Source organism: Xiphophorus couchianus, chromosome 22 (assembly GCF_001444195.1).
Source record: "Xiphophorus couchianus chromosome 22, X_couchianus-1.0, whole genome shotgun sequence".
NCBI classification, from domain to species: Eukaryota; Metazoa; Chordata; class Actinopteri; order Cyprinodontiformes; family Poeciliidae; genus Xiphophorus; species Xiphophorus couchianus.
The window spans coordinates 11,063,976-11,090,849 of record NC_040249.1 but is presented as its reverse complement, the minus strand read 5'-3'; the positions used below and the strand labels follow the sequence as shown (position 1 = coordinate 11,090,849).

Here is a 26,874-nt window from a genome sequence, read left to right as displayed (position 1 = left end):
TAGTTTACTGTATGATTATAGTTTAAGTATATTGGAATGTCTGCAAAAACACAACCCTTACATGCATTCATGTTTTACATTTTTTGTATTTTTCAGAAAAACATTTGCTACCTCTTGATTTAAAAGAATTGATAATATATCACACTGTATAATAATCGAGGTTACTGCACAAATAAACGACGTAAAACATCGGTATAGTTCACATATTGTTCTTTTAATTATGTACATGAATATACATGTATGTACAGTCACAGATCATTTCAGGCTTTGCATTCCAGAAGCACATAATTCATTTAAAATTAGAGTGTAAATTCTCCACAAGAGGCAGATTCCAGGTAATTCCCGTACTTCTGCCCTTCAACACGCTAGTTTGCATATTTCATTCATAAGCAACATGATTACAGATGACATTAGAAGACGCATACATTATATTTCCTTAAAACACGTTTGCACAATATTCCCTGAAGAGTCAGATTCTGTTACAGTGATCAGAAGATGGACGGACATTAATCTCACCATTTTTTTTTTTCATTTTTACTAAATTCCCATTTTAAAACAAAGTTGCGACCACTTGATTGGACAAAACCCACAGGTATTGTCGCACGCTGATATAATTTCACAATCTTAATCAAAACGTATACACACATTGGCACTTTTTAAATTTCACATACAGCTTAAGGTCTTTATTTTTTATCTATTTCTTTTTTTTTTTTTTACGCGTACTCTCCTCCTGATGATTCCTCCTCCGAGTGAGAACGCTGGACAAAAGTCTCGATGCCGCTCTCATCAATTGTTGTGCACAGACCTTTTCTCTTCTTCTCCCGTTGTTCCATCTTAATCGTGTCGTACAGACCCGTGGGGCCGTCCTCCAGCAGCATGTTGCGCTCTGAGAAAGAAGGCTTCATCTGCGTCACGTTCTTCAGCAGAAGCAGCGCCGGCGCGTAAAGGACGTTGGCGAGCCCCATGCCCAAGTTTAGCTGAACGAAGCCCAAGTTGTGCACGATCTGACCGGCTACGATGGGCCCCAAGGCGTAGGCAACGCAGTAGGAGATGTCCGCTATGGCGTACACGCTGCCGTACACTGAGACGTGGCGCACATCTACGAGGAAGCCCAGCGTAGGCAGGAGCGCCGTGTCCACGAAGGCAATGCCGAAGCAAATGCCGCACAGCGGGATCATGAGCTGCCCGAAGTTCTTGCAGGCCGGCACCGTGCAGGAACTGGCCCCTATGAACACCATGCCTATGGCCCCGTAGAACCACTGCAGGTGAGGGTACTTGGCTGCAAGTTTCACAGTGAGATAAACCCCTAACACATGCGGGAAGAACGCAGGGAACCAAGTCATGCCGATCTCCCACTCGCTGGCATTCATGTTTTCCTCCATCCAGTTTGCGATGGTTGGCTCCAGGAAGGCGAGAGGTATGTTGCAGACGATCAGAGCTCCCGCCACCACAGCTATGTATGGGTCAATCATCAGCTTATAGATCGGGGTGCCCACGGGCATGTTTTCCCTCTCCCTGTTGGAGAAGGGCTTGAGCACAGTCAGACACAGGACTCCATCAGTGAAGCAGATGCAGGCCAGGATCAGAAAAGGCGCCTGCTTTCCCGCAAATTCATACAGGACCCCTCCGAAGGGGGGTGCAACCAAACTTCCGAAAGAGATGAAAGCCAAGGCTATGCCCAGGGCTTTGCTTCGGTCAGACTCCTCCGTGAACTTGTCTGCGATGAGAGCGATCCCTGAGGTGTCCGCGAAAGCCGAGCCGAGGCCCTGGATGCTGCGCGCCAGGAACAGGGTCGCGTAGTTCTCGGCGAAGGCGAAAGTGAGGGTGGAGAGGAACATTATGTTGAGCCCAATGAACAGCGGGATGTCATAGCCCACCCTGTCTATCAAGGTGCCGCTCAGCGGGTTCACCAGCAGCTGCAGGATGGCCTTAGAGGCGAACAGGACGCCTATCTGGAGGTCGAAGTTCCCCTCGGCCGCTCTGTGGATGGTGCTGTTGGTGGAGTTGGAGTGCGGCGCAGCAGCTGACTGTTCCTGATCCGCTGCTTTCTGTAGCCCCTCCAGATAATCGGGTATAATTGGCACAATTACCATGTAAAGCATGTTGTCTAATAAAAGTGCAACACACACTATTATGAGAATTATGCGTTTCTGTCGTTCTGGGTCTTGGATAACGTTGCCCAGCTGTTTAGTTCTTTCGCCCATCTGGGACAGTTTGGAGGCGGCAGATTGTGCCACATTAGTAGCTTGCTCCTTTGTGATCCCCTCTGGCTCCATGTTTTTTTCTTCTCTTTTTTGATGTATAAATTCTTCTCCCCGAGTTTGTTTTACAGAATTACGCACATCTGCTCTGCCTCTGCTTCCCCGATGAACTGAATAACTTTCCGCTCCTTTACCTCTTCTCCGTCCCTTGCGCTGTCCTTTCCTTGGACGCCTTCTTCCACTTCCGTGACTTGGACTCGTTTTATCACCATTCCCTCTTGTTGCTTCATAGCCTCACATCCCGTCAGGTGACGCGCGGGTTCCGGACTCCAAGACTCACAAGTTGAGGGTTTCATCCGGAGCGCAGCGGCTCTATCGGCGGTCCGTTTTTGCTGCTGCGTCCCGTCGGCTCCCGGTCGCACCCAGCTGTCTCCAGCCACCTGTAACACGCTGAGCTAAGTCATTATTTCACATCATCCGGGTTCGGGTTTTGTCGGCTGATGGAAAGAATACACACAGCTGCTTGTTGACTCCCATAGGTATCCCCCCGCCCCCTCCCATCTTGGTCCATGGCTGTGACGCACCGTCCTGCTGCTCTCCAGCAGATCTTTTATGCTAATTAAACACAAAATCCCGAGTGCGCACTGCTGTCCAGTCAGTCGCATCAAAGCAGAGCTGCAGATGCTTTTTCAGGAGTCTTTGTTTTTCTTTTTTTTTTCGTTAAGAAGTTAAAACATCTTAAACAGCAGCAAACAGAATTTATTTTTGAGGCAACTTAGAATGGATATCTAGGAGATAAAAACAAGCTTGTATTTAAGAATATAACAACAAAACGTAAGCGAAATGTACATAAATTAATTACAGAAGCGTATCTTTTCAGCACCACACGCGAGTGGACAGCTCCAAAGTTATTTTTTTCTTCTCCCGTTCTAATGCCGGACCGGAAGGATTTCAGTTTGTGCAGAACTCACTAAGGGCATCAGCCTGTCATAATTTTATACAAAAAATAAATAAATAAAAAAACAACTATAAACTCTTGGATTTTTATTCCGTTTGTGAATTGTGACCAAACAAATATCTCCCCACATCTGAAAATGTAATTATTTAAATCTTACACATTCTTCTTGACCGCCTTTTAACACGTACTTTTCTCGAAAAGTCTGTTTTAGTCTGCGACTTTCGCAGAGGCCCTAACAGAACGTTTTCTAAGGTGTTGGCTATGGGGTTCATTTTAAGATAACCGAACCAAAAGCCACAGCAGAATTTTAAGAGTTGAATTAGATATGATGCTAAAGTTCAAATATCTTAATCTTCCTTAGGATATTTTGTTTTCAACATACCAGAAATCCTCATATTTGGTAAGAACACGCTATTGTTAGCTCCAGACAAGTAGTAGCGTGGTGTTCATGGTCTAAAAAAATTATAGCCTTTGTTTGAAACAGAAATATGCAAACTTGAAATCGTTTAGGGAAGAGAGCTGGGGTGAGTCAAAGAGGTTCAACATGAAATAACATAAAGGTAAAAGAATATAATAAACAAATAAAATAACCTCTCCAACTAATGAAATAATATATTTTCTTTTCTGATGTTCATGCGTAATATAAGATGCAGAAAACACTGTTTTCCATTCATTCATTCATTCATTCATTCATTCATCCACCCATCCATGTATATTCTTGAATACGCCGCTCACGGTCGAGTTTAAATGCTTGTCTACACTGCCATCTACTGACACAAACAGGGCTATGCAGCTGTTGCCGAATCTTTTCTGTATGATTCTCTTCAGAGTTTTGGTACGGGCACTTAGTGACGGATTTTGCTAACTTTTACGGCCTCCGTTTTTGGGGTAGACTTTTTGGATAGGAAATGACTTTATTTGCTTAATTAAAATACTTTAAATCCATTGCATGAGTCACTTATTAGTAAATTTAGTCTCGCTATGAATCCAGTTGTACTTTGGAGGCTTCAGAGATTGGTTAGAGAACATTGGGGGAAAAACAGTATCTTGAAGACAAAGGAGCTCAGTAGACAGATTAAGCTGTCGAGTTTAAAGCACCATTAAATCCTAAAATACTATCCTTAGCTTTGAACTTCTCTGCAGCACTATTCAATCCATGTAAACTTACTGGTCACACAAGAAAGACTTTTGTCAGATGAGAGTGTTTCATTGGGTGGAGGAGTGTGTTGATTAGACAATTTGTGTACACTGAATTAGTCCTTTATTAGAGAGAAGAAAGAAATCCTGAGACAGTGGTGATGGCAGACAGATCAAGAGAAACAATCCTATTAGAAAACATTCCAGCAACTTAAACAGCATTAACACAGAGGCATAGATAAAGTGAAATAGTTTAGGCCAAATCATACTCATGTGTTGGAATGGTCCATGCCCTGTGACAAGAATTGAAAAAGAATGATGTTCACAGATGCTTTTCATTCATAAATAACTCACCTTCATAGTCAATTTTGAATCATTTATTGCTCTTTTTGTTAATGTCATTGGACAAGAAAGGCACAGGCTAGGATTGATAACATGAAGACATTCAAAAATATCATATAAATGTGAGAGGTGAATTATGTACATAAAGCCATGGAAACCAGATAAAGAGAGGCAGGAGCATTTTCTTATCATAATGGCAAAAACAGCATAGAATGGGATAGAATAGAAATATACTTTATTGGGGAAATGTGAGTGTCACAGCAGCTCATTAAGATAAGTGACTATTCAGACAAAGGTAAAAGAAAATGAAAAATAAAAATAAAACACTGCATCTTAAGGCTCAAATATACAACATAAGTAAAATAATACTGTACTATAATTTCAATGATCTGAGTGTGCTATTAAAAAAAATAACAAGCACATGTTTAAAACATTATTGTGCAGCTGAGTAGGTTATATAGAGAAGACGATGTACAAGAAAAATGTTTGCATCAATACAATCTAGGAATTATTCAGTTTCCATACATTCATTCAATTTAGCATCAGCCTCGTTTGAAGCAAAAGTCGTTGAAGCAGAGATTTGTGTGCACATATTTTCTGCCACACCAAGGAGTAAACAAATAGGTTTCAACATCTATTTTGTTATTTTGCAGTTCCACTTGATAAAATAAACTATGTTATTGTTCAGCCACCAGATGTCCTCATACCCCTTTTATTTCCAGTCATCAAGTTATTCAGTTTTTATTAGTTGAGTAAAGCATGCAGAGTTGAGTGATGTGGCATAGTGAGGGGTATGGATGGGGAGTGGGAGGCTTTCTGTCGTCTGGTGCTTATTTCCGTTGGTCAGTGGGTACGTTTGTGCTGGACAGGTCACAAGTCTATCATAGTGCAACGCAAACACACATGTAACATTGTTATAGACATTGACCTCATGCCTTATTACTCACTGATATCTAAAATATCAGAACCAAACGTTAGCATTTGACCTGAACCCCTGAAACTTCCTACTGCTTTGAACAAAATGAGTGTATTCTAAATTATAATCAACTCATTCTAAGTGGGCCTGGAAACTAATTTGCCTTTGTGACAAAATTAGATTTCACTTGGGGAAGCTTTCTCACACACTATCCTTCCTCTGTCCTATTCAGATCAGTGGACAGTGTTTGGAAAATGGTAGACTTATAAAAAGCGGTAGCGGAAAGGAATAAGCCAGAAACTTCCCCCAACTACATTTGTTGGCATCCACAAAAACAAACCACAATTCAGATCATTGTTTTCCCCTCATAAAATTTTGTGTGACGTACACAAGTTAAGACCTGGCTAATAAATCCTGGGATTCAAACCAAAAGGAGGCTCAACAGGTTTCTGTTTTATTTTTAGACTAAATGTTACGTCAGATGGCGAGCAGCTTTGATAATCCCATTTGTTTCCCTTGGTGAACATACTGTAGCTGGAAAGCTTACAGGCAGAGCCATGAAAGTCCAAACTCCAGCATTGGCTGCTGGTTCACCCAGGAGGCTGCGCTGGACTTAATCTCTTTGTATCTCAAACACATGCACGCATGCACTCAGAAACGAGACAGATAAACAAATGCATTCAGCGCTCTATTAGATTTATATTTTTACTTTTCGGTTTTTAGTTTTAATGAATCTGCCCTGATGTGATTTGAAGCTTGTTCAGGAGATTCAAGATAACCATGTAATCATGAGCATTTGCCAAAGTATTAATTTCTAGCAGCCAGGCAAAAATCCCCAACCTACAGCAGCCAACATGCAGCATGGACATGACATCAAATATTAACTGACTAGCCGAGGGATCACAGTGTTTGGTTGGTTTTAATGGCCTGGGATGTTTAACTGAACAGTTTTAAAGAGAGAGGATTAGAATATTGCTTGGTACATCCCAAAAAAAATTGCAATTTTGCAAGCAGAATCAAAAATGCTAGCTCAAAGTCCACAGATTTTGGAATGCTTTTCAGTAAAATTAATATAATATGATACACTAAGATAAAGTACTCACTGTATACAGCAAACTAGAGGGACTTCTCAGATTCTATGGATTGACTTGGGATCTGCTGTGCTCAGCTTTAGAATTGATTTTTCTGTGGCTGCTTTGCAAGAGATACTGAATGGCTGTGCAAGTATCTGCTGTTATATAATCAGCTTCACATCAAACAGTCCCTTTCACAGAAGTAGACTTTGGTAAACCTGAGGCGCCAGTTTGACATTTCACCTCATTTCATCATGACCGTTTCAAGCCTGTGACAAGGTGTGCCAGAAAAAATCCGATCTTTTTCAAAAAAGATTTTGCAACTCAGTTTAAAAACTGTTTCTTTTTTCTTTATTGTAAAGTAACAAGGTCCATTGCAGTTTGGGGGAAATGTGATTTTCAGCATATGCAACAAATTATTTCATTATCGTGCTGTTTAATGGCAGAGCTGGCTTACTCTGATATGGTGTTTGACAAGCAAAACAATATCAATAACACAATGCAATCTATGCTAATACCACAACATCACCTCCACATTGATTGGGCTGATGATGGAATGCTGTTTTCTCTGGAAAATGGCTCTCATTCATGCTGCTTCATTTTTCTTCTCGAACAGTCCTCCCTCCCTCAGATTCTCTCTTTCTGCTGCACCCTGTGCTCATATTGCTATGTAATCCTCTCAAAAAGCCCATATGAAAACTTCATTGGTTGACCAGACATAATCCTCAGTGAACTCTAAGTACCTGAATATGTTTGATTGTAAGAGAGGGAAAGCGGATGAAAAAAGCAAACCCTGCTCTCCCGCCAGACATTCGGATTCAAAGTATAACATAATCCAGCAGTTATGTGATGTAAAATGTTAAGCCTGTATGTTTTAAATAATTAATCTCTGCGCATCATCTATGACGACACATTAATATTAGCTACTAATAATCTCCTTAAATTAGATTTTTATTAATTTTATTAATAACTTAATAAAGTGTCTAGTTTTAAAATCTTAACTCATTGTATAACTAGAGTTTAGAGTTTGTAAAAAAAAACAACTAATTTGTTCAGTTTTATTTCTCATGTTTTTTTTTAAAATTTCATATAATAGAGTATGCATGCCTATAAAAATAAACTGATATTGCTGGTCTTTTATTATTATTGATATTGCTTGCATAATGTTGTTCGAATCTCTGAAACTCCAGTGAATAGTGACACTTAACACTTCAGGTTGATGTGGTCAAAATCCTCTCTCACCAACTAACAGTGAATTGATTTGGAAGTCAGAATATATGGAGAAGAACAAAATAAAATCAGGGTGCCAAGAGACACAGCGGTAGATCAGGAGCGCCATATATGGAAACTACAGACCTCAAAGCAGCTGCTCTGAGTTTGACTCTCAGCTCCAGGATATTTGCTGCATTTCTTTCCCTTCTCTCTCTGCCCTTCTTCCAGTCCACTTGCTAATGAGTAAAGGCCACTTGTTCCATAAAATCTCTTAAAATTTGCAAAATAAAACTAGTTTGAATATTTAAAAAGAATATTCCTTCTTGTTAGTTGGTAAATGCATACCGGATATATTCTGCAGATAGATCTTTGTGGCTTTTATTTTACTGAACCATAAGCAGCATTTTTTTCCAGTTTCTAGTTCTAGTCCGGCCTTTTCATCAGGAAAGAAGACTTGTGACCTTTTGCAACCTTTGTATCATATCTCAAAGCATTTTTACTTCCATGGCATGTTCTTATGATTTTGAGAGAAGAGTTTGGTTTTAACTTAAAAGTTACACAAAACACATTTACTGTATATTACTTGAGTAAAATCAATGTATTGTTTTTTAAGTCTGAAATTTTAAGACTCAAACTCATTGTGAACCCTTATTTGAATACACAAGCACCTCTAAGCCACTTAAAAAGGGGACAATGAAAACACGAACAGTTTCGAAAACATTCACATTACTAGTATCAATTGTTCTTAAATCCATAACTTAATGACCCACACTGACTTGTGCACCCATACAAATATACAATCCTGGAGCAAACCTATTTTCATCTTAGTAGTGAATTGTTGTTAGATACACCTCAACTGTATAACAAGAGAAACAGAAGCTTAGAAATAATTATTCATCTATAAACATAAAACACAAAATGTTTCCTTTTTGCCAGTGACTGCAGTACTTTATTAGAGCATTTTGTACAGACAACATCCAGTGTAAATTCAAATCCCATCTTACAGATTGTTATCAATGTCTGCTTTGATCATCAGGTGCACATCAAAGTAATACAATAAGTAAAGATTTCATAAGATGTGACTTTATTGTCTGAATGGGTCTGTTGGACTGTTCAATATTTGTTCTTGGTCACCAATTGCATGTACAACACAAAGTATTAATAAAGTATTAAAAAATTAAAATGTATTTATGTTAAAAAATATCCAACTTTTATTCAGGGTCATTGACTTCCATTGACGTATTTACTGAACTGTACATACTTTGTAACACTGAATATATCGAAACGATCTCAATACTTGGTTTTTAAAACCTACTGTATGAATTTTGATTATGTAATAACCAGTAAATAACAATGTGTTTTTATAAAATTGCACTTGGACGACTTTGTAAACTAGAATTTGTGTGCAGAAACAAAAGTGAAAAAAAGCTATTTATTGATGTTTGAAGTTCAAAATGGTAAACATGGAAATTAATCGTGTGACACACTGGAGAACATTAAAGCACAAAAGAACAACCATTAGGTATAATGTGTAACAATACAATGGCTCAGCTAATGTAATACATTCTTTCAAATTGATTTTGGTGCTTGACTGAAATCTGTCTTTAAAATAAGTATGTGAATGTCAAAATAAGATGCTTTCCCAGTTAATCTAATGGTTCTTTATAATTTCTGATCTTATCTTTGAATGTGTGGGCGTGGATGTGCATGTGTGTGTAGGTATTAAAGAATCGACATTTTGTTCAGAGGACTATTGCATTTTCACCCAGAATACAGAGATCAGTCGAAGAGCAGAAGGAAATGGATGTGGCTTTTGCACTCATTTACATTTAAAAAAACAACAACAACAACAAAATTACCGTCTTGCGTCACTTTAGGACCCCTGACGTCAAGATAAAACTTATTTAACTAAAATTAGATTATTTTGGGGGGATTTCCTTCTTGGCCACAGACAACTTGATCTTTTTTTTTTCCAACATAGTAGTTCTTCCACAATAAAGAAAAGTTCCAGAACAAGTGTTAGTGCTGAAATGATTGCTTATTTATGTTGTTTTTGGTAAGTGATGCACATTGGTTATCTGTTTTGCACAAAGGGGTTTGTAACTATGCTTTGCTTAACTGTATTTTTTTTTATTTTGTTGTCCAACAACTACATTTTGAACATTTGGATGAAACTCGTACCAAAAATAAATAGAATGAGGTAAAATTAAAGCCATGTATGAACTGTTGAAATTAAATTAAACCAATAAAACACAAACTTTATGATACAAAATGAGACACATTCGCGGTTTTCCTGTATCCTATATGGGACAATGAAAAATAACATGATATATGATGATATATTTTTAGAATATTTCCAGCTTCACATAAGCACAGTGGCAGAGGTGATGCAAGAGCAAATCCAGAGCAAATGTAAAGCGTACAAGAGGCAGACGTTCACACTGCTTACGACACATTGTACAGTACAGACTCCCACAGACAGAAACATCTACAATAGCAAGTAGTTTATTTGGACTTATTTTCAATTTGAGGCACAGCGATCCTTTCCCCTGTTAGAAGCTGCCAAATGCCTCCTCTGTAGTTTTCATTTCCCAGAGCGTACAGAAGAGGATTAAAGGTGGGAGAGGTCTTAGCCAGGATAGGAGCGATCTGTGGAGACAAACGGTACATGAATGTCAGAGCTGAAGAGATGTCATGTGGTAATTTGTTGTACATATGTACAAAAAAGTTTAATTGCTTGGATTTCATAGATGCTTTAGATCACAGGTGTCAAACTCCAGTCCTCAAGGGTCGCTGTCCTGCAGTTTTTAGATGTGCCACAGGTACAAAACGCTGGAATGAAATGGCTTAATTACCTCCTCCTTGTGTAGATCAGTTCTCCAGAGCCTTAATGACCTAATTATTCTATTCAGGTGGTGCAGCAGAGGCACATCTAAAGGTTGCAGGACACCGGCCCTTGAGGACTGGAGTTTGACATTCCTGCTTTAGATGAAGAAATACTTGGTGAAGAAAAAAAAAAAATTACTCAGATTCCATAGATTAGGTTTCAGGTGGCTCTTTGGATCTCGGTCTTAATAACATTGGAGAAAACTAATCTTTTGAATACAAAAACAAATGCAAATTTTAACAATGTTTCAGTTTTTTCATGGAATGGCACTGAATTTCCACAACAGAATGAAACTGAAAGTACTAGCATTATATTTTTCATTCTATTTTCCTTGTCTCCAGGTTGAAAACTATAAATATTTTGTTTTCTCCCAAACATCAACGTCCCCTTAAAAATGTATTCATCCTCTTTCTGCAAAAAAGGGTTAGGCTTTTCAAAAGGTCAGGCAATTTTTGTGGCTCTAAAAAAGTCTCAGGGTAAAAAAAAAGGCTCATGAAGTCCCCTGAATTAGAGCTATGATCTTTCGGATTAAAAGACTACTTAGTGAGTACATCCCATTTGAAATACAAAACAGCTCACACATTTATGCACTACCACACTGCTTACTATCCTTACCATCCTCAGCTTTGGTGAAACAAGGGTTGCATTCTCCACAGCAGCATAGAAAGCCAGAACACCGTAGGGCCCCCAGCAGAATAGCAAAGTCTTCAGAGGAGTGTTGGGGTTAAACTGCAGGTCAATAGTAACAAAAGCATAAAAATGGAGAACTCAAAACTTCAGTTGAAGAGTGATTTGTTAGCCATTCGGACAGAGGGGCTGGGGGTCGGGGATGAAGACAAGAATGCTATTCATCATGAGATTTTCCTTCTAGCAGGCTGGAATAATCACATGCCTGGAATAATGTCTGAGAGAACAAAAGTATGTCATAAGATCATTATACCAAACAAATCAGAAAAAACCAATGACTGAAGGGACAGATTGCTGTAAGTAATACTAGAGTCAATGGAGATGTTATTCTCAGCTTCACTTTATCTAATGGTTCTAATGAAGCTTTTTGCTTTATTGAACGCATTTTTTCACAGTGACAAATTCCAAACATGAGACTTTAATAAAGTTCTGTAATTTAAAGTTACATTTGGCATTTCAAAATAAGTTTCTCTTCCCTCTATGGATGAATTAGAAACCTGTGAACTTTTGAACCTTGTGACACCTACGAAATAGTCATCGTTGCAAGTTAATTTACAATAGTAAGCGTGTGATGAAAAATTGCTTTGCTTAATTTTACTCCTAGCACATTGCGATGAGAGTGTCCGCTGCAAGTTCAGGCAACTGTGAGTAACGGGCTTATGCAACATAACCTGGGGCAACCTGATTCAACCCCTGCAGATCTCTTCTACTCAACTTGGTATATTCAGAGTTTGTGTCAGTGAAGCCCTGATCTCCCCCTGAGGCAACAATCCTTATATGTTACACTGCTTGCCTTTTGTAGTGTGCTTAGTTACTCTGACTAGAGTCCATGTGAGGAAAATGCCTGACATTGAGGATTATTCTGATTTCTTGTCAGAGCATAGACATAAGCTCTATAGTGTCTGTTTGTGAAGATTTACTTAGCAGTTGCTATTGTTTCATTACTTGCAAACTCACTTTTGGATTTATGCTCTTTCTTCTCTAAATAAAACCTTGTTGTCTGTGCTGATGAAGATAGATTTCTTGAGTAATATTTTAGTTGTGGTAAATTACATTCTTCCTTACTTAGAATAAATCCAGGTTAGTTGGGCTAACAGTTAATCCAAAGGAAGCCAAGAACATCAATTCCAATCTCAAAGGCATCAGAGGTGGTTTATGTGAATGTTATTTTGTCAACCTTAATTTGATTATCACATTTGTAATGAGCAATTATTTACTGACGATGACAAGGTAAATAGATGTAGGAGATCGGGCTCCACCAACAATTTTCCTGTGTGAAACATTAACTGAAAGGAACATGTAAAGCATTTCTTTAAATGCTTTACATTTAAAGCATTTAAATGTAAAGCATTTTATATTAGATGGTTCCATTATAATCCATTATATTAGATGGTTAGTGTAACCATCTAATATAAATTAAAAAATATGTAAAAATAATGTGCTAAAAATGCTCTATAAAAAAACAGAAAAAAATAAACAAACATCAGAAATCATAAACCTCTAGGATGTTTTTGCACACTGGAGTAGCTTTAGTGGGTGGTATACATCCATTACAGCTAATTCAAAGTTATTTACCCATCAGTTACAACTATAAAGGTAAAATATGTTAATTACCCTTTAGCAGAATCTAACTTCTAAAATCCTGGCCTAACCTTTTAAATGTGGAATTTCTGTGTGTATGTTCCCATCCTTTCTCTTGCAGAGAATGTGAAATTCTCACTGAAGACTCCACGTTCTAATAACACAGGTGGATCATGTTTTATAACATTACTTACCCTGGGGTTCCCAGTCTTTTTGAATCTTTGTGCGATGGACTGGTAGGAAGACAGAACAACAAACACCTGAATGCCCATGTTGAAAATGCTCATAGGGATCAAGTATGAAACATAGTTCCTGTTGAAAGAGGAATCAATATCAGCCAAGGAAATAAAGACTTCCGTGTGATGTAATAATACATTTCAATGTCATTTATGTATCTATATGATCACTGATGGAAAACTTATTAAGCCATTCCACACTTTCATTATACAAAACTTCAAGTCTGTCTTTGCTTAAATGTACATCATGTTAAAAAACAGTCAAGGCACATTTCTCTTCAGGAAATTGACAAAAGGTTGTGCATGAGCAGCACCTGTCTCCTTTACTGTAATCCAGTGTGCAGCAAGTCCTGAGAGGCTCGTAATCATACTCTCCCCAGCCGATGAGGGGCATGGCTGCCCAGAAGGCGGCAAACATCCAGATAAATACAGCCAGAAAGATGGCGGTGCTCCACTGCAGCTTTGTCCCTGGATAAAGAAAGATTCAGTTTGTCTGTTTTCATCATACCCGTGAATGCTTTAAGACTTGAGCTTTTTAAACTACCCTTGATTGGCTACTGTTTTTAGAGACTATGATTATAGCAGAGGAACTAACTGATATAGGTAAAAAAATGATAGTCATCCTCGTGTGAAATATATCACATTTTAGAGAAAAACAAGGCAGCTTGTTTCTTTGTCTATGCTCCCATTTATCATAACAAACTTTCTGCTTCTTTACCATCATGGTTATCAACAGCAATCTGAGGCAAATTTCAAGCTATCTTCCCAAAGGTCTGTTTAACTCTGTGCAGGACAGGAGAAGAAATGGGTGAGGTTTTGACACTGTTCATTACCTCCAGGAGTCAACTTACTCGTACAGTATTGATGGTATCTGTCCCAAGCGATAGCTGCTATGAAGTGAAGGCTGGCAAGAGCTGTCATGAAGCCCTGAAAACCATGAGTCTGGCAGCCGTCTGAGCCGTAAGGCCAGTACCTGCATGGAAGAGGTGAAGTTGTTATGAAAGCTTAAATTTATAGCAAGAAGATGTCCCACATATGGCTATATTAAGCTTGATCTCACATTACTGAAACTGGGGTTGCTTTTGAAAACCTTACTAAGGTTTAAGAAAGCTTTTGAAAGCATAAATAAGGCTTTTAAAACTGTGGCAAAGTTAAGAAATTCTCACTTGCTATGCATCTACTCTGTGCACATTGGTAATCGTTGGCCTGATTCACAGCTTTGGCCTGAAAAACATAGGAAGGAATTAAGAAAAATATATTTTAAGACATTAAGGCTGGATTGCCAGACTCTGGGGTATTACTTTCATTAACTTCTGACTGCATCTATGAATGTTACACTTTGTTCTTCTGTGTTTAGCTATGTCTCTTTTACTGACAAAGCCATAGACAATACCATTTTTTTTCTGTAGAAATGCACTACTGGCTAAGCATTTATCTTTCTAGTTGTATGGAGGAATTTTTCTTCCATAATAATAATTGATATGAGGCAGTTTACACATGTTTGCTCAGTGGGGGTGATTGCTTCAATCAATGACTAAATGCAGCCTGCATGGCTTTCCTACACTGATAACTTTTTAACACTTGGCAGAGGCTGGTAGAGTACCCAAACATTGTGCTTAAGTAATAGTAGCACTACTTCCAGATATGAAGGAAAAGCCATCAAGGAATCATTTCTGTAAGAATAAAAACATTTGATGAAAAAGGTGACTCAAGTTTTCATTAATTCTTTGAACATAACATCTGATTTAATTTATAAAATAATATAACCAGGCAGAAAAAGTAACAATTCTGGTATAAGAATGAAATAAAGAATGACTAGAAATAAACAGCACCAATTAATTCAGGCAGGCAAAAAAGAAAACAAACATTTCCAGCAAGTTGTTTTTAAAGCATACAGTTTTTGAAACCAGTGGTTAAAGAAGGTAATGTTCATAGAAGAGTATATACATCACTTTATAGAACAACGTAAAGTGATGTTGATAATATACATCATTAACTGCATATCGACTTGCTATTGAGACAGCAAGCTAAGCAGATAGAGAATAATGTAATAATAAAACTTGCGATCACACAAAAAGTCTCAACTTTAATATGAATATTGATGGTTTGCTTTGTATCAAATGCACTTTTTGATTAGAACATCTTTGTTTCTCATTTAGTGAAGTTACTCAAGGTAAGAGAAATGTAACCTCAAAATATTATTGCCCAAGTAGAGGTAAAGAGCTTGGTGCAGCAACTATAGCTGGAAGAACATTTTGTTCAAAGAGTTAGTCCATGAAATGAAACTGAATAAATGAGTTACTACCCATCTCTGCCAAGTGGCTTGTTAAACTGAACTTGACTGCTTTGTTTTCATTGAACTGGAATGCATGTCAATTCATTTGAATCTCATCCAAGGTTTTCCCTTCTCTGGAGGTTTTACACTCATGGTCAGAATTATTTGTTTGTTTATTTGTTGTTGTTTTTTTGACACGAATTTGAAAAAATGAAAACAGATAATTACAAAATGTTATCAAATAAGTTAATATAAAGCATCAGGGAAGTGATACATTTATTTTTTCTTGCTACAAAATGGATGAATTTGTTTTAAGTTGCTCAGGGGTTATGGTAAATATCTGTTTTCAGGTTCAGCTACAAATTATCAACAAAATTGACCTTTGAGTTGGCTATTCAAAACAACTGTTGCTGTTTAGATTGTTGCTTCTGCTTTTAAAGGAATTTTTCTGGAAAAATAACTCCCTTCCTAAGTTGTAGCTCAGACAGACTGAATCAAAGAATAAAGCAATATTTTTCTCCATTGATTTCCCTTTTCCTTTTCAAGCCTTGCGGGGCCAGCTGCTGAGAAATATCCCCAGAACATGATGGTGACACAACCATGCTTCATGGTTGTGGTGACATGCAGTGTTTGTTGTTCGCCAAACATAGTGTGTAGCTAATTACCAAAAGGCAAAGCTTTTTCTTATAATCCCAAAAAGAATTGCAAATGATATTTCCTAAGGTCTTTATTGCCAGCATTAATTCAAGAATAACCCATGTGAGAGCTGTTGCATTTAGAGTCTACCCTATCTGAGCCACTGAACCTTTAAACTTCAAAGTCTGAGTTACTTGTAGTTTCCTTTTGTCTTCATGTTGTTATTGTATTAAGAAAATAGACTTCTTAGACGTGTTGTAACATTAATCACTAAATGCACAGCTTCTCTCTCAAAGATTAAACCTCTTCTTTTTCCAGCAGGGATTTGGAGTCATTAATCCATGCTTTCATTGTCTCTTGGCTGGATTATTGCAATTCTCTTTAATAGACATATTCAGTTCACCCTGTCACACCTTCATCTAGTCCAAACTGGTGGTATGATTTTTGACAGAGGAGCAATGAGACTTCACTCCTGTGTTACAATTTTTGCACTGGCAAAAAATTAATTTAAGTTTTTTTTTAATTTCAGGGTCAATTTTTATCATTCTTTTATTTGTTTTTAAGTCTCTTAAAGTCATAAAATCAGCATATTTGTCCAGCCGGCTGCAGTCCTATGCTGCATTTCCCTTCAGGCCAGCTGACCAGATGCGGCAGGTGTTTCCTAAACCAAGGAGGAAATTGAGATGGGATTGAACTCTTGTGGCTCCAACGCTCTGGAATGAAATGGCTCTGTACATAAGACAAGCTAATAACTCAGTTGATATTGTTTGAAAACAAACTTTTTTTTCTTAGGGCTTTAACAAATTGTAGTTTGTAGGCTGCTCTATCTGTCTGTCTATCTATCTATCTATCTATCTATCTATCTATCTATCTATCTATCTATCTATCTATCTATCTATCTATCTATCTATCTATCTATCTATCTATCTATCTATCTATCTATCTATCTATCTATCTATCTATCTATCTATCTATCTATCTATCTCAGGAGGAAGTCTACCGACAACTCTCTCAGCTCCTAATTTGAATCAACATTGTTTTCTCATTTGACCGCTTCCCATGTAGCCTCAAGAGGCCCAACCCTTGCAATTATGAAAACAGTGCTTGCATAACTTACCTCAGAAAGCTGGAAAAAGCTGCGATGGTGGCATTCATGCAGATGCCGATGTCAGCCATGGCTAAACTGAACACCAGGAAATTACTGGGGGTCCTTAGCTCTCTCATTTTGAGGAAAGCCACGATTGTCACCGCGTTTAGAAGGAAGCCCAGCAGACCTTTTGGCAGAGCGGAAAAGAAATGTTTACAGCCTTAGCCTATGTATTACAGCCAGTGCGCACATCGTCGGTTATTACGACACAGGCAAACAACGGCACCATGTCAGATGATTGCATCCATTTGTTTGTTTACACACCACCAGAGGATGTAGTATTCAGAAATGACAGAAATAACGCGCTGATACTGTATGGGATCAGTGTCCGAGAGGTGACAGGTTCTCGCCTAGGTAAATGTGGAGCATCGAGGGCACTTTTGATGTCTGGACGGATTCCCAGAGAAAACACTCACCCTCCACCAGCAGACAAGATCCCAGCAAAAACACATCAAACTCGGAGAAACCCTCCGGCAAAGGGTACGACGTGACCATGACCATCCTGGCTGCGATTTGACGCTGTATGTTTCCTCTCCGCTCAGTCCACTCATTTACAGTTCGCCTCGATGTGACTGTACAGGGTCCGCTTATAAAGGGACATTTCACGTGAAAAACATGCAGTTTATTATGTAAAACCCCCCACCCTCTCCCTTTCTCACTCCCTCTCGCTCTCTGTCTGTCGCCCCAATCCGCGCAGGAATGTCTTAATGAACATAACCGTAGCGCTTAATGCGCGTTTGCTCCCGTCGCAACAATAAAGCCCCCAGCGAGTTACACAACAAGCCTTTGTGCGTTGCTGTCCCGATGATGATGATGCAGCCGCTGCAGCTGAGAAAATGGGTTTGATGTCCGCGGTTCTCAACAGGTGTCCGTGAGGATGCGGTCTACAATTAAAGTAAAATATGCACGATTAAAGCAACAATTCTGAAAGCATTTGCATTTGACTTCCCTTAGCCAATGCCTTGCAGATCCTTCCTTTGCAATAACAGCTGCCAAATCTTTGGAGGTGTGTGTCTATCCGTTGCAACACGTTCTCACTCCCGACTCGTCAGGTTTGCACGACTGAACAATGACATGTTTGCCCATTCTTTGCAAAATAGCTCAGTCAGAGTAGATGGGTGCCTGTAAACAATGTTTTTTTAATCTGATCTAAACTTTTGCGTTGTAGCTATGCTTGTATTTTGTTTTAGATTGTTGTCCTGCTGAACCTTCATCTCAAGTCTTTTACTGCCAGTAACAGGTTTCCTTCATAGTTATTACTCTGACCAACTTCCCTTTTTATGATTAAGAAACACAACACAACAGCATGATGCTGCCACCACTATGTTTCATGGTAGACATAGTGTGATGTATACAGTAGACATTCTCAGACGAGTTGTATTTAATATGGGTTGGGTTTAGGTGACTTTTCAAAACCGCACTTAATTTTATTTTGCGGTATCAATCAATCAATCAAAGTTATTTGTATAGCACCTTTAACAACAAGGCAATTCAAAATGCGTTGCACCACAAAACCACAAAAAAGTTACATAAGCAACATAGTGCCGAGAAACCAGTAACCAACATTATATTTTATCGAGCGTCTTCTTCAAGATCCTCAATACTGATCATACTCAAAGTAAAGGGGGCTTTCATATAATTATATGTATGAAATAGAAGAAAAAATCAAATATGCTCTACTTTCTTTCAAAAAGTCTAGTAAAATAGTCACAAAGTGTTACTGTATTTTCTTGTTCTTTTTTTTTTTTTTATAAAAAAGACAGTATTCATGCTCTTTCACTTATTGACCCAAAGCAATTTCAGTGAACTAGCAACAGAGTGCACTGGGGATGCAGTTTTGTATCCTCCTTAATCCTTGATCTGACTTGCAGGGCCCTCTGAAATGGTCGGCCATCTTTTCGTGCAGCTTCAACTTTTGACAGACACATTGACCTTTAAGGGATTAAGCCCACTGCGTATTTGTTTACAATGATAGAGGATAAAACTAAATGATTTTTTGAACCCACAGATGTTTTAACCAAAGCTTTATTCAAGCTGAAGCTCCTCTGCTGTGACCCTGGCAGACAGGAACATAGGTTGCATTGTAGCTGTGACTAAAATATGGCTCCAAAAAGCTGGTTAAAAACAATGTAAATTGCATAAAGTGTTAGCATTATCCCAAACCTAAAGTAGAGCAAATAGCTTATGATTTGTTAGCTGTTAAAAAACATCTGCAGATTTGTGTGCCAGTGGGCTGAGGGGAAACAAACATGACATTGTGCTGCTCTGAGGATTACATAAAAAAATGCTGGTGAAGTTTAGATGGAAATATGTAGTGTTCAGTCACATGATATTACAAATCACATGATACAAACAAAGACTAATACAAAAGAGTTTTTAGAACAAATCTTTTCTTGTTTTTTAAGTTGAGTTGCACAAACCCTATAAAACGTTTTTAAATTACCTTATTCAAGTAATCTATTAGCAAATTTTACTGTAAATGGTAAAAGTGATGCTTCTTGATGAATATGGTAGATCTGCATCATGCTGATAAATTACAAAACATGTTGTATGGGCTGTGTTCGGGGCGTTCAAAGGACCCTTTGAGTTTCTTGAAATAATTTTGTGTCACTAAATAACAGTTTGTTTTGCTGTCCAGCAATCGCAGTACCTTTATAGTTTAATAATTTTGTTTGTTTGCAGCTCGATCTCTTCTCTTCCACAAGGCTCTCCGCTAGAATTTGGGTCATAATTCTCCAACTTATGTCAGTTTGACTCAGGATTATTCACAAATATACCAATATCAGTTCATGTGCAGAGTTTCAAACTTGACTCTTTTCATAAAATTTTACTAAGTCAAAGTGTTATATATCTTATAACAAACAAAACTTTGACTCCATGAAAAAAGTCTGCCAATATAACATGCCATCTTCCTTTCTCTCTTTTTAGCTCAAAGTAACAACCAGCTGTAAGAAATCCACAGTCTGTTGTGCTAAGAAAGAAAATATTGGATGTAGCTTCCTCTCTGACACTGTCCTACTTTTTCATTGAAAGACTTTTAACAGAATACTTGCATATGCTTATCTTTATATCTTATAATTATCTTATAATTATTGATGGCCTTTCTGTATTTGGAGAAAATACTTTTTTTGGTGAGGACTGTGGTGGGAAAAATTTAACAACACATTAATGCATTTACTCAAAAATCTTTTATGAATCCATCACATCAGTTTAAAGCTTAATATGCTCTGATCTGACATTCTTTTCCACACATTTGTAAATTTCAAGGGGTTAATGATTACCTTTTATTGTTCCATGAAAAACATTTCCATAAATGTTGTTATACATATTATGCATTTACACATATCTTAAAACTGTCATAAGAAAGCCTTCAGATCCCTTGGCAGGACCAATACATGTGTTTTAAAAACCTTTCAACAGCAGAGCCACCTTGTGGTAAAACAAAGCGATGTTCGCTTACATCTCCGCTGTCACAGTAAGGCTGAAATGAACAGCCAACAATTCAGTGGAGAGAAAAAAAACATCCCAGTGGATTATGACCGTTTCGGAAGTGTTTTTTTTCACTGATGATAAATAGGGACGTCTCCGCGCAGCCTATCAGATTCCGGGATGCTATACGCATCAAAATGAAACGAACGCCAGTTCTTCCTCTAATCCCAGTCTATCCTTTTTATCTCGGGACTCACAGCAGTCAGATCACTATGGGACAGCAAAGCGGTGGAACAAAGCCATGCAGGCGATAGTCCTTTGCATGAGAGAGAAAAAGTAAGTCTGTTTAAATTTGAGTGAGGCGCAAAGTGGGCGCACAGGCACACTGCGTATGCGTAAAAGTGGGCCAAGATGTTCCGCATCCTGCTCCTGGGGCTCTGCGTGGCCACGCTGGAGCTTCCCTCCCCAGTGAGCTCCTGCCCTTCACAGTGCAGCTGTTTTTACCATAACCTGAGTGACGGATCCAAGGCTAGGTAAGGAAACTACAGAACAAACTATGTAAACGACCCTGCGTGGTTATGCGCACAGGTGCATCTCTTCCGATGATTAGATCTAAACCTGAGGACCGATGTATCAATGAACTGTGAACAGTGAACTGTGAACACGTGAAAAACTGTGAAGAACATTGAAAAATTAGTTTATCTCAATCAAATTTGATCTTTCACAAGATTATCTGTTAAAAACATTCTTTGCATTATTTTTCGACAATATTATCCACGTTGTTTTATTTTCTTACCTCACCTGAGTGAGTGAGCCTTTGCACGTAACTGAATTTATAAGTTGTCATCCAGTTTTATTAACAATTAATAAAACATTTTTATCCTGCCTGTCAAATATAATTTATGAATATTGGTTTGCCCTTTTCAGAAGCGTGATATGCAATGATCCCGACATAGCTCTCGTGCCAGCCGGGTTCCCTGTTGACACATCCAAACTGCGGATCGAGAAAACAGCCATCCAGCAAATCCCAAGCGAAGCCTTCAGCTACCTCTCAAGTCTGGAATTCCTCTGGATGTCTTTCAACACCCTGTCGGCTCTGAGCCCGGAAAGCTTTCGGGGACTGTTCAACCTGGAAGAGCTTCGTCTGGACGGGAATGCCCTCACTGCCTTTCCCTGGGAGTCTCTCATGGACATGCCCAGCCTCAGACTTCTTGATTTGCACAACAACCAGCTCACCTCGCTGCCCGCGGAAGCCACCACTTACATCAAGAACCTCACCTACCTGGACCTGTCCAGCAACAGTTTGCTGACCTTGCCGATCGAGGTGCTGACCAACTGGCTGGCTGCGAAGCCCGTGCAGGGCCCCGAGAGCTCCAAGATGATTCTTGGTAAGAAGCGACACACGGGCGTCTCCAGGAGGTTTATGAGCTGGATTGTCCTGGGGTGGAACAGCCCATTTAAAAACCATAATAACATTTTTTGGAGTAGTAGGATCTCATTTACTACCATTAAAAGATACAAAAAAAGGATATAAATAAATAAATAAATAAATAAATAAATAAATAAATAAATAAATAAATAAATAAATGTTACAACGCAATAATAATAAAAAACTACTCTCCCATGTCACATGTGCACGCCTGCCCTTCAACACACACATAACTTAGTGTATGTTGCTCACTTCATTATATCTACTGTGTGTAATGGAGAGTTGATCTTTGATGGCGGCTGGATAAACAAAATATTTTTAAGCGGCACATAATCTCAACCCTGACCTTGATTTATTCTTATAATATCCTGCTTAATTCAGAATAATCTCTCTCTGTATTTATTTATTTATTTTTTTAAATAAAATATGCTGCTTCAAGACTGCAGTAACACTTAAATGCACCTATCTAACAAAAAGGTTAGACTTTCACCTTAGCCGGTGCAAACCTTGTATAGACAAGTAAGACATTTTTAAGAATCATTCATCTGTTTTAACATCTTTTGTGGCACCATCAGTTTGCCTACTAAATGAAAAGGTGAAAATACTTCTTCAAATACATGTATGCATAACAGCCCATGATCTGCACTGAGAGTTTAAACTTAAAACTCAAATATATACAGACTGTAAAAGAAATTAGAGCAACAAAATGTTAGTACACATTACTGTTTCAATATCTTACACATCATCATCATCATCATCATCATCATCATCATCATCATCATCATCATCATCATCATCTATGTTGTCATTATTGCCATAATCATAACTATGTAGTTTCTGAATTAAATGTAAATCCTCTTACAGGATTATCATCATAGCATCACAATCAGCCATCTGCAAGCCGCTCTTTCACTTTGCACACAGCTGCACTTTTCTGTCTCCTCCTCAAGTTTTGCCTGTTTCTCTTCACCCACAGGTCTCCATGACAACCCCTGGGTGTGCGATTGCCGACTCTATGACCTGGTCCAGTTCCAGAAGTCCCCCACGCTTTCCGTGGCATTTATTGACACAAGACTCCGCTGTTCGGCACCAGAGAGCTTCTCAGGGGTCTTGTTCAGCGATGCGGAGCTGCGTCAGTGTCAGCTCCCACGCATCCACACAGCAGTGGCACGAGTCCGGAGTGCGGTTGGGAACAATGTTCTCCTTCGGTGTGGGACCATTGGAGTACCGGTGCCAGATCTGACATGGCGCAGGGCTGATGGACAAATGCTTAATGGAACAGGTTAGCTAGCCTTTAGTTTTATCAGCGGCAATTCTGGCATAAACAATGCCCAGGTTGAGCTCTTCATTTACACCACTAATACATAAAAACAGATCCTATAATTTACAAATAGAGTAAAGGCTTTACAAATCCCCAATTAATCTACAGTGCTTCATACATGTTGTCGGACATTTACTGTATCACAATAGTTGCAATGAATCTCAAAATATGCTTTAATGAATCTGAATAACCTGGTCCAAGTTTGATCGAAGTATTTCAGATTTTCAGGTACAATAAAAATAGCCCTTTTAATTTCCAATTTCAAACTTCATATCAAATCAAGTGACAACCATGCCGTTGTGCACGGTGGGGAGCTGAAAAGGCTCATTTAAAGTACTGGGGAAAGAAATCTAAAGACATTCAAGACTCATGGCCTCTATGGATTCTGATATGTTACTTCAGCTTACATGTTCTTATAGTGTTTACCCTGTAGACAACACAAAGCTTTTCCATTCTCTACCAGCTGGGCATAAAAAAAGCAATAAAAAACCATTCAGAAGTAAAACCAGTGAACAGTTTCTGATTTGGAACTGATAGATACCTTTTTCTTTTGTATTTGGTTTATGCTGCCCAGCAACAGGTATTCCTGGGCAGGCAACCATGTGAGTCATATCAGCTACCACCACAGGGTCTCTGTGCATTGTACATGCGTTGGGAGGATTTTTATACTCTGTGGTCTTGTTAATTAAACAGAGAGCTACTACTAGATCCAGTTGGATTGTAAGTCTGATTGACAGCTGCCGTCTTTACAGGCAGTTACACAACATAGACGGCAATTGATGAATGAATATTGTGTAATCAGCTGCCTGGCATTGTTTTCTTTTTATTAGCAGAGATCTTCTCTCAGATTCAGGTTCCTATTAAATTTTTGCCATTCTAAAATGTTGTTTTGTGTTCATAACTGCATAATAAAGTATATTAATATCTCTCTTCTACCACAGTACAACAAGAAACATCTAAAGAAGGAATCACCTGGTCCATCCTCAGCGTCCCAGCTGTGTCCTACCGCGATTCAGGAAAATTCATCTGCAAGGCATCAAACTATGCAGGGAATGCAGAGGCTGTCATTTCTCTGGTTGTCTCTAACCCACCAAGACCCGAAGGGAACCAGACAAACACCGACAAGAAGGTCAAAGTCAAGAAGCCAAACCCAGTGGGTAAAGCAGCCTACCAGGAGAAACTGGTGGCCAGATACGTAGTTCCAACTTCCACCTCATCAGCTTTGGCTGCTATGGATTCTGACATGTTACCTGCTGACTCCGAACAGGTCAGCTACACCCTAACTGATGGAGCCACCCAGGATCCCTCCACCTCCCCCAACTCAGATGCCCTACTGGATCTGGAGAAGACAAATCTCAGCAACCTGGCGGCAAACACTTCATCCCTACAGCAGGACCCAGACAGGGTGGTCCGCTCTGTGAAGGTGGTGGGTGACACAGACAATACAATATCTCTGAACTGGAGAGCACCTAAAGCAAAGAACACAACTGCCTTCAGTGTGCTGTATGCTGTGTTTGGGGAGCGGGACATGAGAAAGATCAACGTTGGAGCGGGACAAACCCGTGTAACTATAGACGGGTTGGTGCCCAGGACCAAGTACATTGCCTGTGTATGTGTGAAGGGACTGATTCCCAAGAAAGAACAGTGTGTGATATTTTCCACTGATGAAGCAGCTAGTGCAACTGGCACCCAGAAGCTGATCAATGTGATTGTGATCACTGTGGCCTGTATCATTGCAGTCCCCCTCACTGTCATTGTGTGCTGTGGGGCGCTGAAGAGGCGCATTAAAAAGTACTGGGGAAAGAAATCCAAAGACATTCAAGACTCATATGTGACTTTTGAAACACTGTCCCCTGGTACAAAGGCCAAAGGGCTTGAGGGTGAGTACTTAAACAGACTGAATCAAGAGGAGTCTAACAGATTGCTGTCAGCCCGCTCCAGCCTGGACTCCGAGTCAACAGCAAAGATCGAGGGACAACCTAATGAGTACTTCTGCTGACGTCATGCTCCAGCTCTGGCTCCTGCTCCACGCCATCTTCCGTGCAGTCACCCACATCCGCATCTGCATAGCAATCCGAAGCCCAATGTCCATCTGCACCATTCTCATCACCGCCCACACTTTCACCCTCATCCATATCCCCAGCACAATCCCTATTCTCACCCCACACAACATCCTGACGTCAGTCCTCCTCCCACACGCTCCCATACACCCACACCATGGGATTCCCCTCCACCGGTTCCTCCTCGCTGGATACTGCCACCGACTCCACCGCCACAGAGGCCCAACTTCTATCAAAGGACTCTTGCACGTTGCACAATAATGGAAATCTCAGTTTAGAAGAAAAAAATTGGAACGTTCTGGAAAAGCCTGTCCTTCTTGCAGATGCTCTGCTGTGCATCCGAACATCCATTACTGGCAAGACTTGCTTTTACATATAGAAGAATGTTTGCATCACAAAGTCTAAGAAAAAAAAATAACATTTGAAGCTACTTGCACGACCCAGCGAAAAAAACCTTCTTATTCTAACCTGATTTAAAGGGAACACAATGGTACACACTCCATTGTACATAATATATGTATGTGTATGATTTGTAAATATTGACTGAACCATGTACACTTACATATACTGTTAATTCTGTGCCTCTGTATATATCTGTCATTAGTTCAGAGAAGATATACACATAGGCATGGTTCAACACTGGTGAGTGGAGGGCAGCTGGAGCTGGAGAGAAGTACAGAAAGGAGTGAACTATGACGCAATGTAAATAAGATGGAAATGAGAAGTTAAATCAGTTTTATTCCCCAGCAATGAGAAATGAAAGAAAATCTATGTATCCATTCAATGCCAGCTAGAGGCATCATTACCCTCATTTAATGTAGATCTTTTCATTCCGATCATACCGCACATTTAAAGATGATTAAATAAACTTTTATATATATTTACCTGATATTGTGTGTTCATACTAGTGAGTTACTTAACATCAACACAACCATTATATTATTTTTTTTATCATATTTCAGCTCAGCATATTTTTATACTGTCTTGTATGTTCTCATTGCTCAAAATGTACCAACTCTTGACCCTCAGGTTTCCTTCTAGTGATGACCTGAATAAATTTTTCCATCAAATCTGATGAAGAAAAGCATACCCAGATCACGCTGCTACCACTTTTTACTAAAAAGATTCCTTTCTTTTGGTCATAATCCACATCTCATGATGGCACATGAGGTTTTTGTTATTGATTTTATAACATAGTCTGGCTTTAAACTTCACCAAATGTTATCCCTGGCCTTTTTATTGTATTTCTTGATCTTTATGTTGGTGTTTGTTCACAAATGTTCTTAAGCAAACATCTGAGGCCTTTACAGAACAGGTGAAATTATACTAAAAGTAAATTACTCATTA

General features: G+C 39.0%; 3 protein-coding genes and 1 long non-coding RNA gene across 5 annotated transcripts; 1 reads left to right on the top strand and 3 right to left on the bottom strand.

The window, feature by feature from the left end:
- Positions 1 to 193: 193 nt before the first annotated feature.
- On the bottom strand, positions 194 to 2,713 carry slc18a3a (solute carrier family 18 member 3a). The gene has a single exon (XM_028006027.1). It carries the CDS (start codon positions 2,274 to 2,276, stop codon positions 714 to 716), a length of 1,563 nt encoding a protein of 520 aa, XP_027861828.1. The 5' UTR covers positions 2,277 to 2,713; the 3' UTR covers positions 194 to 713.
- Positions 2,714 to 4,658: 1,945 nt separating this feature from the next.
- Positions 4,659 to 6,885, bottom strand: LOC114137577 (uncharacterized). The gene is made up of 2 exons (XR_003594023.1): positions 6,658 to 6,885; positions 4,659 to 5,516 (listed from the first exon to the last, which is right to left on the bottom strand). It is a non-coding gene; the product is annotated as an uncharacterized LOC114137577 (long non-coding RNA).
- Positions 6,886 to 8,760: 1,875 nt separating this feature from the next.
- rgra (retinal G protein coupled receptor a) lies at positions 8,761 to 18,266 on the bottom strand. Its single transcript, XM_028007745.1, has 7 exons — positions 17,705 to 18,266; positions 17,259 to 17,415; positions 14,082 to 14,203; positions 13,545 to 13,698; positions 13,189 to 13,306; positions 11,342 to 11,455; positions 8,761 to 10,488 (listed from the first exon to the last, which is right to left on the bottom strand). The coding sequence occupies exons 1-7, from the start codon at positions 17,787 to 17,789 to the stop codon at positions 10,345 to 10,347; spliced, it is 894 nt and encodes a 297-aa protein (XP_027863546.1). The 5' UTR covers positions 17,790 to 18,266; the 3' UTR covers positions 8,761 to 10,344.
- A 573-nt stretch (positions 18,267 to 18,839) lies between these two features.
- On the top strand, positions 18,840 to 26,416 carry lrit1a (leucine-rich repeat, immunoglobulin-like and transmembrane domains 1a). 2 transcript variants are annotated; one of them, XM_028007744.1, is made up of 5 exons: positions 18,840 to 21,250; positions 21,645 to 22,105; positions 23,123 to 23,428; positions 24,409 to 24,620; positions 24,735 to 26,416. In XM_028007744.1, the coding sequence occupies exons 1-5, from the start codon at positions 21,129 to 21,131 to the stop codon at positions 25,464 to 25,466; spliced, it is 1,833 nt and encodes a 610-aa protein (XP_027863545.1). In that variant the 5' UTR covers positions 18,840 to 21,128; the 3' UTR covers positions 25,467 to 26,416. The 2 variants fall into 2 exon arrangements, with proteins under 2 accessions (XP_027863545.1, XP_027863544.1); XM_028007743.1 differs by having other exon boundaries at positions 24,409 to 26,416.
- The last annotated feature ends 458 nt before the right edge of the window (positions 26,417 to 26,874 follow it).